Genomic DNA, 15899 nt, shown 5'->3' with positions numbered 1-15899 from the left:
GCTGCTTATTATTGTACTAAGTATGCATTGCTTAAAGACCGTCTACAACATTGCAAGGCTGTTAAGTTGTGCGTCCGCTGCACTAGCCCTGCTCATACCTCCGAGAGTTGTCCGGGTAATAAAGGTCGCCTCCGGCCATGCTGGAAGTGCCAGAGCTGTGAACATGCAGGTGCTTTGTGCCCTGACATGGGGAAGGCTCAGTTGACGGCTAATCCTTGCCTGCAGATGGAGGATGCAAATCTTCTTCTGCCTATAATAGAGATTAAGTTAGTTTGCGGTGATGTAGAAAAGACTTTTAATTGTTTAGTGGATTCAGGCAGCCAGCGCTCCTATTTATCTGATGGAGTATTGGATATTTTGAATTGTCGCTCGGTGACCATGAAGAGGAGGAATTTTACTATCAAAACCTTCCTTGGTTCTGCACAAAGGAGTTTGCATGAGCTTGATTTGTGCGTGAAGTTACCGAGATCTGAATGTTCTGTCGCTTTCCTTGTGGATAAGGGATTGGATCTGCAGTTCCATATTAGCGGTCTTAATGCCGCGGTCGAAAATATGCGGGCCTGTGGCCTCAAGCTGGCTGCTGATCTGTCATGTGTTCGAGATGATAGCATTGCAGTGCATGGGTTGATAGGCGTAGACTTGTTAAAGTACATGGGACCTATGCAGCTGACTCCCTGTATGAATGGTTCCGCCTTCGAGTTTCCTCAAGGCCTAGTCCCCTTTGGTGATGTGGCAGATTTTATGACGTCTGTTGAGGAAGGTGCAACTGTTAGTGACCTCAATTACAGCCAGGTTATCGCGGAATATGCCCAATGTCCTGTGACACATGTTTATTTCGTCCTTGATCCAAAGTCGAAGTATTTCGATCCCTTGGACAGCTTTTCTGAATCCTCTGTAGAAAGATCGATAGATAAACTATTTAGTTTAGAGACATTAGGTATTGTGGAGGATTCGGTTAGTGATTATGATCGAGATAAAATAGCATTGTTTCGCGATTCAATCTCATATCGTAACAATTGCTACTATGTTAATTTACCCTGGGATGAGGACAAATTACCTTTAGTTCCATCCAATCATCAGGTAGCGTTAAAGGTACTTGATCGGGTTGTCACCCGTTTGACCAAACAAGATTTGTATAAAGATTATTGTCAGGTTTTTTTGGAGCAAGAAAAGGAGGATATAATCGAAAGAGTGCGGGTGGATCCGGAGGATTTCAGCCATTACACTTGGATCCCTCACCGACCTGTTGTGAAGGCAGATGGTCTCAGCACCACTAAGATCAGGCCTGTATTTAACTGTTCATTGCGAACGGGAGGACGGCCTTCTTTGAATGACTGTGTGTACCCAGGAATTAATCTTTTTACGGATATGTTGGATTTATTATTGAAATTCAGGATGGATCGATATGTCCTTTTGGCAGACGTACGTAAGGCCTTCCTGATGATTCGGTTGGAAACTGAGAGGGACAAGAATCGTTTTTGTTTTTTTGTGAGATTTAACGATGAACTTGTGTGTTATCGTTATAAGACTCTAATTTTCGGGTTTATAGCTAGCCCTTTTATTCTCAACTTTGGCATTAAGCATCATGTTGAGAAATATCCCCCCAGCTTGTGTAGGGAGATGCTGTTGAGCAATTTTTATGTGGACAACCTCGTAAGGACACATGCCTCTCCAAATGTTTTGCTAGACTTATACCAGGTTGCAAGGAGAATTATGCAGGAGGGTAATTTTTCTCTGAGGTCCTGTAACTCGAATAGTGAGGATTTGACAGCATGTATGAAAGCGGATGGCAGTTTTGTCTCGCATGGTTCACCTGTAGAAAAGGTGCTGGGATATTTATATGACCCAGGACAGGATGATTTGCGTGTTGCAATTAATTCCGACGAGCCAGCCGCTGATACGAAAAGGGGTATACTGTCTCAGAATTCTTCCATTTTTGACCCGTTGGGGCTTTGTTTACCCTTAACCATCAAGGGGAGAATACTTCTCAGTGAAATTTGGAGAACCCAATTAACTTGGGACCAAAAGGTCCCTTTAGATTTGCAGAATACCTGGAACCGATTGTATCGGGATCTAACACTTCTTCACAGTTTGAGGTTTGCAAGATGTGTTGTTGACTCCTCTGCACCTGCCTCGCTGTTGATATTTTGCGATGCGTCACAACAGGCCTTTGGATTTGCAGCCTACGTTTTTCAGTATGGTTCAGCCAAACTAATATTTTCTAAGGCTAAAGTTGCCCCCTTAGTAAAGAGAACTTTGCCTTCTCTGGAATTGTTGTCGGTCTTTCTGGCAATGAAGTGCATTCCGAACATTTTGAAGGTCTTCCTACGAAAAGTGGTGAAGAAGAGATTCAGTACCTTTAACATCAAGCACTTCACTATCCCCTTGTTTTCGGCTTGGTTTGGAAGCGTTTGAGAACGCCTCATAAAGACCGTGAAGTGTTGTCTTTTCAAACTAGTGGGACGACAGAGGTTGAGTTATTTCGAACTTCTCTCAGTTCTGTCTGATATACAGAATGCAGTTAACTCACGTCTCCTCACTTACAGGTGCTCTGGGGATGCAAGTTTGGAGATTATATCCCCTAATGCGTTTATTCGCCCACATTATAACAGTTCCATTTTTTAGAGCCTAGCGAGTCCCCATTTGAAGGTCCTTTCCCTTCTAGGGATGACCTTCTGGAGAATTTGGCCCACAGAGATACGCTTTTAAAGAAATTTAAGAGTTTGTGGCATGATGAATATCTCCTTGGCTTGAGAGAACTGACTCGCGATTTGTATCAAACCGATTTTGATGATGTGCTGGCGGTTGATGATGTTGTCCTTATCAAAAACCCAGCTAAATCGCGCCCCTTTTGGTCCATGGGCAGGGTTATCCAGGTTACCCCGGGGGATGACTCGCATGTGAGATCGGCCCTTATAAGGAAGGCTGATGGTTCCTTTCAGGAGCATTCTTTGAAACACCTCTTTCCTCTAGAGTTGGCTATTACACATTCACATCGAACCTCGCAACCCCCCGAGGAAGGCTCTGATTTGAGAGATCGTACGGAAATTATGGATGATGCTATTGTGGAGGAGACAGGTTCGACATCCAGTTCTAGACCCCGTAGAACGCGTAAGAGAATTAGTGAAAGGAATGAAGATTATTTGTGGTATTAAAGTGAGGAAGTCAATGTAAATTTGTAAAAACAAAGGGAAAGTAAATTTTGTTTTAATTGTAACTCACTTTCTCTAATTTTAATATTTTTTTTTATTCATGTTAGAAAGAAAAAAAGGACATTATAGGAACTACAATTTCCATAGAATATTAATTTTGCAAACCTCTGTTAAAGAAATTTTTTTTTTTTCTTGTCAGGAGAGTTTCCAAAATTTTACTTTAAAGATTCTTGTCGCCATCACACAGTGCAAGTGGGGTGGGAGATGGGCTGCCTTGAGCGACTGACTCGCTGGCTTTGTGAATCCCTTCCCTTTTTGCCCGGTACACGTATCTAGTAGTCGGCCTTTAACTGACCTGTAAGTGTGTGCGCTTCCCTCTCGCCCCATCTCCCTCTTTACCTCTCTCTCTCTTTCTCTATCTCTCTCCCAAATATGAAACGACCTGTCCGTTCTTCCTCCTTTTTGCCCTTGGCCATTGGCCAATCAGGATCCTTGTGGAACTTCTCGAACGCCACAATGCCCCGTTTTATGTGCCCTTTTAAAAAAAAAACAGTTTGGAGGTTGGCCATCTTGGAAGAAGCATCCTTTAGACTCCGTTGCTGACCGTTTTTCGGCAACGTATTTTGTATATATTTTTTATCCTTTTCTGACAGTGGAGTGCCTTTTTTTTAAGGAATGTATTGAAGTGTTTGTAGGCAGCTCCCTTTCAAAGAAGAACATTCGACGTGCCGTCGATAAATTTCATCTTATTTAAACGTTGGGTAGAGAGCCCAACTATAAGAACTGTATTGAAGTGTTTGTAGGAACTTCCCTTTCAAAGAAGAACATTCGACGTGCCGTCGATAAATTTCATTTTATTTAAACGTTGGGTAGAGAGCCCAACTATAAGAACAGTGTCGGAATTTTTGAGTAAACTGCTTACTCCGAAGAAAGGAGGAATAAGGAGAGAGGGAGATAGAGAGAGACACTGACAGCCCTTCATGAAAAGGAGAGTGGACCATTTGTTTGGAACCCTATTTCGGGCGAGAGAGACATTTAAAAAAAAAACCTTTGAAGGTTCGTTTATTTGTGAAAAAACGCGTCTTAAAGGACTCCCTGTTTTGAAATGTTTATTCTCTTTTCATTCAGACTTCAAGTAAGCCTTTGATATTAAGAACATTTTATATATTTTGAAAAGTCTCCCTTTTGAGAGACCATTTTAATGTGAATTTTTGCCCAGTTGCCTTTTTTCCTTTTTATATTGAATGCCTTTTTGTCTTTGATTTTTTCTCCGTTTTTTTCTCTCTATTTGTTACTTAGTAAATTTTATTTTACAAGCTTTTGGGAATTCAAAGCAACCATCCACCTTTTTCTTTAAATAAACATTTATAATTCTAACAGTTTACTGGGTCTCAATTAATTACCTTTTATTTATCTTTGTGTTGTTGCATGATATTATTTTCTCTTTTTTTACCCCAATCGTTTCCCAAAAAGACGAGTTTTGGCGACACCCCCAGAAATTTTCGTCAATATTTAATCTCGCTGGTGCCGAATGTACTCGAAAAAAAAAATGCTTTTCCAAAACAAAAGTTTGAGAGGACCCTTCAACAAGGATTTATTCGGCTTTGAATAGTTCTGTTGTGATGCCTTTACATTCAGTTGCAAAACCTTACGTGGAGGTTATTGTTATGACGTAGCTCAAACACGTGACTACGGTTCTCGTATATTTAACGAGAAAGAAACTGGTTAGAACCAGTTGAAGCTACGAGTTGGAATTTGTATACTTAGCGGTTTACTTGTCTACTCATTCAACACTTGTTGGTACCCGACATGAACTTCTACTATTTTACCTAACGGATTAAATAAATCTATTCTATATTTTATATCTGCATATTCTTTTTCGCTCTACAATTAATGATTACATGTTGGTTATCGGAGACTTATCCACGACTTAACAATGGAACTGGATGGCACCAAACATTTTCCAAGGTAGATCTTACAAATGCTTATTTCCAAAAACCCATGCAGGAAGAGAATATTGCCTGTTATTTCTCCATTCGACCTTTTTAAATTTGTTCTCCCAAAAGGCATTCGAGTCTTTCCGGAGATTAATTGAGCAGGTATAACGATGACTATCATTTGTATATTGATGAAATACTTATTGCCAGCTCAGATAATGGCCAACATAAAATCATCACGATAAAGTATTCCGATGACTTTCTCAGGTCAGCCTAAAATTAATATGGGGAAATTAATTTTAGGTATCAAACCAATAAATGTTCAAGACACAAAATCGATTGCAACGAGATTTCGTTATTACTCGATAAAGTAGAAATTATCAAAATATTTCCCGACTCTATCAGATCGTTTTTAAATTTTCATATCATTTTGTTTTGGCTACTGGACGCCAGACATTCACCTGCTATCTCATACATTCTAACCAAGAGATCTTTTTAAGAGTCTAGTTGTCCTTTAAGTTTAATTTTTTATACCTCTCTTGAACTTAGTTCACCGGGTATAATAACCCGGTATTAATTACTGGAATGATAGAAATCTTCCTAAGATTCCAATTTCTTTTCATCTCGCACTTAAGACATTGGCATTTCGTTATCTTTTCCCTCTCAGTTTAACCCAGCACTAACTTCTACTAAGGTTGCTTCTTTCTCCTTCTTGTCCCATATAACTATGTCAAGTTTAATAGCACCGTTTTCTATGTACGTAGTTATAAGAATTGCATAGTCATAACAGATACGTCGTTTGATCAGCCTGCTGACTTATTACAAACGATTTATGTCTAACTTATCAGCAACCTTGCATTCGTTGACAGATATGTTAACTAAAAGAAAAAAAAAGAAGAAAATCATCCTGACAAATGAAGTTACATTTAAAATGGCTAAATCATCTTTAACAAAGTTTACAAAATTGGGTAGCAGAAAAATTGTGTGAATTACTGACGCGTCTTGAAATGGCGCAGTTTTGAAACAAGCGATTGGCATCTTGCAAAAACCCATCTTTGCAAGGACTTGTAGCGTAGTGGATAAAGTATTTGGTAAATTCAGTTGTAAATTACATTCTTCTGGAGATTGTAGGTTCAATCCCTAGTGCTGGCGACAGTCAACATACAATTGCAAATTACTTAAGACTTCATGGCTGACAGAACGAGAGCATGCTACCCCCGTGGATTAAATAGTGTTCGTTCGAATTTCTGTGCAAATTCCCAAGTTGGACAAGATACACCTGAAGAAGATCGAAGGTTACCGAAACGTAAAAATAATACTCAAGGTGAGAACAACTATACAAATAAAATTATTTCCTCCTTTTTTTAATGAGATTTTATGAGATTTTGCACTTTCCTGAGAAAACTTTTGATTATTTATTTAGTTGTTATTCTAAACATATATTGGATAGTCCTGTGGTTGGATCTATTTAATTAGCATACGTGGAGTGTCAACAATATTAATATGGTTGGTACCGTAAAGACGGTAGAGACCCCATGAGAAACCAACGAGAGACAATGAGATTGAGAGTCGACGACTACCCAGCCGACACCTTCTCCAGGGACGGTCTCTTCATGACTATACCGATGGACTCTATGTAAATATTGTATATACTTTTTTGCTCTCAATATATCTGTTCTATTTTACTTTTGTGTTGTAGTTATTTATTTCCATGTGTTCAGTTGAGATTCAACAGATAGTCACAGATTCGTTGTATCCACTGACCATAAGTCTATACCATGCTAAACAATTTTGATAAATACACATCTCGAAACTTGAATTTTATCTATAAATTCACTACTGATCTATGATACGTCTAAGGGAGTACTTATATTAAAGTGACTGAGTTATTATAGCATATAACTATAGCCAATATCAACGGAACTATTCCGAGTCAGTTAATTCATAAGGAGCAGAAATGACATTCTTTCGAATATTTTCTCAAACTGAATTAATATCATCTAACTTTAATAATACATTTTAATCCTATGATACAAATATGATTAATCCAAAACTGTATATACCCTACAGAAAATAAATTATCCTGCACTTACACATTTTATTGTAGACTAGCAAACGTGCATATTTAAATAGAACATCATATCAAATGATCCCTTCTCAAAATATCACGAATCTTTTTGAATGATATAATGTGAAGTTAACTACTTTATTATATGTAAAAAGAACCCAACGGACACAATTTCAATTCAACTAAAACCATCGTTTGTTAGAAAGTAAATGCAACAATTCGCAACTCAGCATCAAATAAATTTACGACAAAATTTACCACAAAATTACTCGTACAAAATTACTCGTACAAAATTACTCGTACAAAACAAGGTAGACATTTCTCAAAGGTTCGCGAAAATTTGTATATTACTGACTTTATTTCATTCTTGTGTGCCTTTTGTACGATTTCTGTAACGTTTTCACAAGAATGGTAGAGGGGAGGACTTGTCGATGTTCACATAGTTTTTGCTTGATATAATTATTTTACTTATGTTATCCCACATGTTTACTGTACACAGAGCTATTACATGTCTGAGGGTCAAATTAGCACAACAAAACATTCGCTCAAATGATAACAATGTTTTCCTTTCTTTTTTCATTTAAATTATGAATGTCCACGAATATAACCAGTTTCGTTTTCTTTTTCATCATCAGCAGCAGTAGGGAAGTACTGGTATCTAAATGCTTAACGACACTGGCTGACAACGTTCGAATCAAATCCGTTCCATAGAAACATTTTCATTGAAGGATGTTGGCAACCTGTATGTGGCCCTCTGATAAGCAACTAATGTCTTTATAGAAAGATTTCTAACCAGAAAGATATCGGGGAAACAAATGGATACAATAATAATCTGGTTCATACAAACCGAATCAATAATGCTCAACAACTCATCAGCAGCAGCAACTTTGGTAGAACTGTTATATTCATTTAAGCTTTGCTATTCATATTGCGATTTATTCTCTTGCGCACGTAACTGTCAACTTTTCTTTCTGAATTTTTTAGATAACGCTTGATAATTTGTATTATTTGAATTATGCGGATTACTGGTCTCATTATAACAGATCAGCCAGTCATTGGTGAGTGACCGACCCACGTGTTACACTAAATGTCTTAGAAACGGTCCGCGTAGGAAGATCTGTCGATTAGACGTCTTTTGTCAGTGAAGAGAAAAGCACACCTGCGATGTTAAGTCTAGCTGGCTCGTTCTTCTCCCAGAAGACCTCTTGTTCCTTGAGGGTTCGACATGGTCGGACTCTTCGTCTCCAGGCCCGCTTTGTTTATTAATGTAGACATTTAAAACAGACAAAAAAACGACGCACGCATGAGAAATATAATTAACTATTTATTTTTTTACAAGAAAATATTACAATATTTTTACAAAAACAATTTACAAGTGATAATTAAATTTCACAATTAAAATTAACTAACCTTCACTAGTGATGAGAGAGAGGGGATTCCACCTTTCATTTACAGAAAGGGAAAATAACACGTGCTCACCCCACGTTGTCCGGACGAAAAAGAGATCGAGAAAAAAGGGAATTATGGGATTGCATTCTGGTTGCTTATGTTTTGTGTATCCCTCCACCTACGGCCAAATCACCCATTGGCCACGCTAGGGGGATGTTAAAACCACCATAAGATAGAGTGCCACATCCCTCCCTATTTGAATATCATCCCGCGATAGAGGTTTTGAACAAATTAATAATAAATAAAAATAAATTAATGTAATAGTAACGCAATTTACCTGTAATGAACCGATAGTAGTAAAAATATATTCATTTAAAGGAAGTGCAGCAAGCAGCCAGGTGAGTCCAAACGATGGAGTTAAAATTGCAATGGCACGGACACTCGTCCTTGAAAGAAAAACGAATAAAAATAATAAGAAAAACGTTAAATTATACGCGATCTGTTCAAAAAATAAAGTTGTATTTCATGGATTTGTTATATATGCATACTTAAAACGGATATTGCTTTGATTTAGCGCATGCGTATTGGTAACCATGCATTTATATTAATGAACAAGGGAGGGCGGAAGGAAGACGAGCAAAGTTTACCTTAGTCGATCTTTCACAGTTTGCTGCAACATGCAGCGGGAAGAGAGAAGTGCCTTTAAGATGAATACAACGCAGATAATATTAGCCTAAAAAAGAATGAAAATTGAAAAAAAAAATTTTTTTACAGGAAATATTTTCCTCTAATTCCCTCTCACATTAAATAAATTTCTATTTTATGCAGTGTCAGAAGCAATTGTCGTATACAAATGTTATATAAAAATGATGTACAGATATCATATAAAATGTGATCTAAAAAGATTATACATAAATGTCATATACAAATGTCATATAAAATATCATAAAAATGTCATATGCAAATGTAGTTATACAAATGTCATATACAAATGTCATATGAAACTATCATATACAAATGTCATATAAAATCTTATACATAAAAGTAATATAAAACTGTCATATTCAAATATCACATAAAATGTCATACAAATGTGATACAAAATGTCATATACAAGTATCATATAAAATGTTATGCATAAAAGTACGTAATATAAAAATGTCGGTGCTGTCTATAAACGGGCAAAAAAAAAAAAACAAAAAAACTTTTTTACAAGAAAAATCTGTAAAAAAATCTTTATAATGAACGTACTTGTCACTGCATGAAGATGTTATATTCCAAAAATCACGTAAATCGATCAAGTATTTTTTTAATTTTTTTAAGGAAATCAAATATTATGAGACATTTTATCGAAGAATGACTTCACGCTATCTTGTTTATGAATGATACACTGCTAGAGACACCTATTGGGAATGTTTGGAATATAAGATCAGCAAGGGGCAGACATTTATAGGTTTTTGGGGACGTTGAAAACGAAAATAATGTTTAAAATTCCAGCAAATGAGGTGTTTCCAACATATGAAGAAATGTTAGTTTAAAGAAAGTGGGGGATCACTTTTCTAAAATAATTTAACATATAATGATCACCCACTTTATTGCCTGTTTTGATGGTCAAATAACTTATGCCGCTGAAATACACATTTGTCGAATTTTTGTTGGAGGAGCGTCAACGTGTGGGTGCTAAATTTACGTAAAATTCTTCATATCTTGGAAACTACTCGTTTGCTGGAATGTTAAACGTTATTTTCGTTTTCAACGTCTCCAAAAACCTATAAATGTCTTAATTTTCCAAGTTTTTATCTAGAGCGTGCTGATCTTATATTCCAAACATTCCCAATAGGTGTCGCTAGCAGTGTATCATTCAGAAACAAGATGGCGTGAAGTCATTCTTCGATAAAATGTCTCATAATATTTGATTTTCTTAAATAAATAAAAAAAACTACTTGATCGATTGACGTGATTTTTGGAATATAACATCTTCATGCATTGACAAGTATGTTCATTATAAAGATTTTTTACAGATTTTTCTTGTAAAAGTTTTTTTTGCCCGTTTATAGACAAGCACCAAAATGTCATATACAAATGTCATATACAAATGGCATATATAAATCTCCTATATAAATATAAAAATCTCATATAAAATGTGATACAGAAATGTCATATACAAATGTTACATACAGATGTCATATATAAATGTCATAAACAAATGTAATATGAAAATGTCCTATCCAAATATATATAAGTGTCATGTACAAATCATATACAAATGTCATATAAAGATGTTACATGCACATGGCATATACAAATGTCATAGACAAATGTCATAGACAAATGTTATAGACAGATGCCATAGACAAATGTCATTTACAAACGCTATATAAAAATGTCATATACAATTGCCATATAAAATGTTATGTACAATTGCCAGACACACATGTCCTATAGAAAATTCACGTGAAAATACCATATACCAATGAAATATAAAAATGTTATAAACAAATGTTATATACAAATGTCATATAAAAATATAAAAAAAGATAAACAAATGTCATATACAATTGTCATATAAAAATATCATAAAATGCCATATAAAAATGTCAAATACAAATATACACACACGGCATATCATATACAAATGTGATACATAAAAGTCATATACAAATGGCATAAACAAATGTCATGTAAAAACATCATATACAAATGTCACGTTTGAATGTACATCTTAGGAAGTAATAAATTATTTCATAATACAATTTTGAAGTATATACACTTCCGATCAAAAGTAGTAGCCACTTTTGAACATATTTCCAAAGTCAAAAAGTGTTATTTAAAAAAAATAAAGCAAGAGGTTTTTAATTCCATTGAACTGCTATGAGATAAATGAGGCCGAAGTGCCAAAGTTAAATAAACCACAAGTGTGGGCACACACCTATGGCGCCAAATCTTGCTAGAAAAAAAGTCAGAATTATTTTAGGTTTATTTCTATTTTTTGTGAAAAAAATGCCGGCAAACTGTGAAAAGGTGACAGTTGCTTATTGGTTATTTTAATGAAACAAAAATTTAAGTAGTTTTTTTTTTTTTTTTAATTTTAGTGGTTTAATTTGTTTTCAGTTTTAATTTGTTTTCATTTTTAATTTGCTTTCAGTTTTTGGCCCAGAAACACTTCCATTTTTTATGCTTCACTTGTTTCATTAAACATTTACGGTATGAGATAAACATATCTAAGGGTGGCCAAATACTTTTGAAAGGCAGTGTAAGCTGTTAATGACAAAAAGGATGAAGAAATGCATATATTTTTTGCATAAGTTCAAAACAGCCGCCATTAATGCTTACTCCAAACATCAGTCAATATTTAGTGAACATGCGATGTGATGAGATCCTAGGTGGTTAGCTACACGGGCTGACGACATTGTGTGCGAAGTTCAAGTTCAGTTCACTTCTATGGAACACCTTTACTTCATGTGTTTTCTCTTGTAAGTACCAAATGTCTTTTTAGAAAGAAAACTAACTCAAAAGATATAAGGGAAATCAATACTTACAAAATAAACCCATCTGACTCATACGAAATGAACGAAACAATGGAGAACGGGGAGAATGCGACTGGAGTGTATGAAAGCGTGGCCTTCGTTATAAAGATGGCCGGCCAGCTGAAAAAATGACGTCATCGCCGAGGTCCCAACAAGCAAGATATGTGGAACTCTTAGACTGTCAATAATGAACAGTAATTTTTACAGACAGCGTTACAAAACTTCAAAATTGGATTGAAATAAAGAAAGAACACGATGATTTATACTGAAACTCATCTAATATTAATAATAAAAAAATAATAAAAAAAATAATAAAACACAAGTTGTTTGTTTAAGTATTATAAGCAATTGAATATTTCGTTGTATTATAGATTTTAAAGATTAGAATGCGTTCTTTAATTACTTATAAATTACATTTTCAAAAAGTGAAGGAACACGATTTGATTTGTAGTAAACTTGAAGTTTATTTAATATAATTAAATGAAAATTATGCATGTAAGATTATGAATATTTGAAGCAGAACACAAGCAAAACATTTGATATGAGTTAAGACAATAAACAAATATTAAAATTAAACTTTTTTAAATCAAAATGAACAATATTTTTTAAATCAAAATGAATTTTTTTTAATCAAAATGAATATTTTTTAATGAAAATGAACAATATTTTTTTAAAATAAAAATGAATATTTTTTATTTAAAATGAATATTTTTTAATCAAAATGAATATTTTTTAATCAAAATGAACCACAATATTTTTTCAAAATCAAAAACAATATTTTTAATAAATTCATGAAATATTGCACAGTAAAAAAATAATTAACCTAAAGAAAAAATCATGTTTCTTATTTAAGATTATTTCACCACATAACAAAAATAACATGCAAAATCATTTTTTTTTATATCCATATTTTCAGTTTGTTAAAATATGTGGGTGTGTATTACTGTACACATAGATTCGAAAAAGTTGTCAAAAAACAAATATATAACAAATAAATGTTATCAAAGGCAAGATAAGTTACTTTTCTACCTAACTGGATAAATTTTTCGTGTTTTTATTCAATGTAACATGTTTATTCAGCTCGAAAACCATACAGTGTTTACCGATGTATTGGAACATTCAAGATAGAGTCTGATTCTCTCTTTAACACGGTAAGTTTGGGAAAAGATGTTATAAATAAAAAACCGGATAAAATACTGTTAAAAACTCGCTAAATACATGTTACTGTGACATAGGTTTACATATATTCGGCGGGTGAACGCGCGTTTTTTTTTTGTTTAGTTTCACATATATATATATATATATATATATATATATATATATATATATATATATATATATATATATATATATATATATATATATATAAGTATTTTTAAATTTTATCTTTCTAGCTTTAAAAAAAAGTTTTAAAATTTTATCAGCCGGCATAATTTATTTTTAAATATTGAAAAATTTCAGGAAAATTAATTTTTGCTAGATTTTTAAAACATGTGTGTCAACAGCTTAAAAAAATCGTCTCTTCAAAAGAACGTGTTTTAAAGAGTCGATGTTGTCTCGCATTTTCATTAGTTTTGTATGATGTAAAAAAATTTTTTTTAATATTAGCAATTTATTTGAAGCTTCTTCTTTTGAATGGTAAAAAATTTAGGATGATAATATTGAATTAAATTATAGTTACATCGTGTTAAATACAGGGGGGAGCACGTTAAAACTTACTTTGCTGAATGGAGATGGTGTAAAATCTTTTTTTTTTTTACTGCATTATAATTCTTTATCTTTTGAAAATGAAAATACTGTCACTTTTTGGTCCTTTACGTAATTTCCTCAGCAATTTGGAACGATGCACCGTGAAGGCATTTTAATAAAAAAAGAAATATTACACTGACTTCAAGACGTTACGAGTGCCTACCGGTGACTACCGGTGTCATCGGTAAGGACTATCCGTGATGACGTCAGCAGATTAAATTATTTTTGCCCACCGGCCATCTTGTCTTTTAAGACGGTCTTGATGAAAGTGATTTCAGAAAATCCTTATAACCTTCTAACGTAGAGGACAGTTTCTTGCCACTGAACTTTTGTAAACAATTATGAACAAACCCATATCAAAGTTTCAGAGAACTGTGTAAAGCATTTGAGGTCAGTATTTAAACATTTTTCGGGTTTATGAAGCATATTAGTCAATAACGAAGGAAACGAAGGTCAGGAAGTTCAAAGAAACCATTCTCGTGTAAATGGACATCCAATCAGATAGTTTCATAAAGTAAATGTAATTTAGTGTGCGCCTAAAATTGGGCCACTTTATAGAATTATGATTGTAACTATAAGATTAAATGTCTTGTTGCGGTGAAGTGACGTGTGTGCTCTTATAAGCGGGATGCTTTTGGGCGTAAAGAATATGATGGACGGTTTTAACAGACCAGATATGTTAATGAGTTGACAAAATTTTCACACCTTAATGTTTAAAAAGCGATGTATCGTGGATGATACATTGGAGCTCGCCGAATAAAAGGTGTTTGACATATGTCACTTAATCAATGATGCAAAATGAAAAACATTGTAAACATAGCGACATTGATAAAACGTATGAGATTGGAACTGTGGTTGCTTTGGCAACAGTACACAAGTAATTGAAAGACATTATGACAAAGTGCATACTACGTCGATGGCCACGTGGATCGAAAAAATACAACTGGCAAAAAGCTATGTAAACATTGGCAATTGCCAAAACATAAGAAGGATACTTTTAACTGTCGGATAAGAACATTTTGCAACCGAATATCTTAACACAGATGTTGTAGACATGCAAGATATTTTCTTAATGATGGAAATCACCACAAAGCGACGTGAAATGAAAAAGAGGAGAATACTAAGCACGTACTCTACAAAAAATCTGAATCTTTACAAATGTTCGAATGCTACTACGCATATCAAACACTCAATTCAATTCTGCCGAAATTTTCATCTCAAAATAATGACAACTATAATCGCCTTCTACAATTCTGGCGATGAAGATAAAGATGCAAGTTCTACACAGAACTTGCTACAAAGTGAATTCTAAAACAGCATTATTATGGTCCAAGGTTACTTATTTATGTTATAAATATGCGAGGGGTTCCGTTTACAAAGAAATTAATAACATATTAAGAACATATAAGACTTTTGCGTACTTTTTGCCAGACATGTTAGATATTTTAGTTTCATCCTCTTTAAGATGTTAGACACGAGCTCAAATGTTGGTTTAATGAAAATATTTCCGTGAAATGAACTGGATTTGAGTTTAGCACACTCAGGTTTTCAATCCGTGTCGCTAACGATTTAGCCAGGATGTTCAATAAATTTGATACCCAAGCAACGTTGGCTAACTTTGCTGATAGCTAATACAATGTTTTATTTTAATAGATTGTCTCCCTTTACGAAGACCGTCTAACCTTCTTCGGTAATTATGGAGTTAGACATAGCAGAAAGAATCAAGAACATAATTCAGTCGTCTATTGTGTTAATTTTTAGGGATGCATCTCTATAAATTAATTAGTAGTGGAAAATGTAGCACGGAATAAAAAGACGAAACCTCTTCTAAAAACAACAACGAAAAGGTTTACTTCAGCGTTAGAAAGTTGGACAGTGTTAGAGTGAGGAAAAAGAAGAGTTGAAAGCTCTTTGGGCTGTCGTAGGTCGGCCAGAAATTATTTTTAGTGACGATCATCAATGTTGGAGCGCTCAGAGGATAAAGAGAGTAGAGTAGAGTAGAGAGAGAGAGAGAGAGAGAGAGAGAGAGAGAGAGAGAGAGAGAGAGAGAGAGAGAGGGGGGGTCTTTCTTCGACGT

At 34.5% G+C, this 15899-nt stretch overlaps 1 protein-coding gene across 1 annotated transcript in view; it reads right to left on the bottom strand.

Moving 5' to 3' along the window:
• The window catches only part of LOC145247399 (adhesion G protein-coupled receptor E5-like), a 54467-nt gene that overhangs the window by 20680 nt on the left and 17888 nt on the right, over positions 1-15899 (bottom strand). The window contains exons 4-5 of the mRNA XM_080109101.1: positions 9194-9279; positions 8884-8992 (exon numbers count right to left, since the gene is read on the bottom strand). Of these exons, the coding sequence (XP_079965227.1) occupies positions 8884-8992; positions 9194-9279 (195 nt within the window). The remainder of the gene's footprint in view (positions 1-8883; positions 8993-9193; positions 9280-15899) is intronic.

The sequence above is a fragment of the Euprymna scolopes genome, chromosome 25 (assembly GCF_053919585.1).
Source record: "Euprymna scolopes isolate OS-2025 chromosome 25, ASM5391958v1, whole genome shotgun sequence".
In the NCBI taxonomy this organism is placed as follows: domain Eukaryota; kingdom Metazoa; phylum Mollusca; class Cephalopoda; order Sepiida; family Sepiolidae; genus Euprymna; species Euprymna scolopes.
This window is presented reverse-complemented; position numbering and strand designations above follow the sequence as displayed.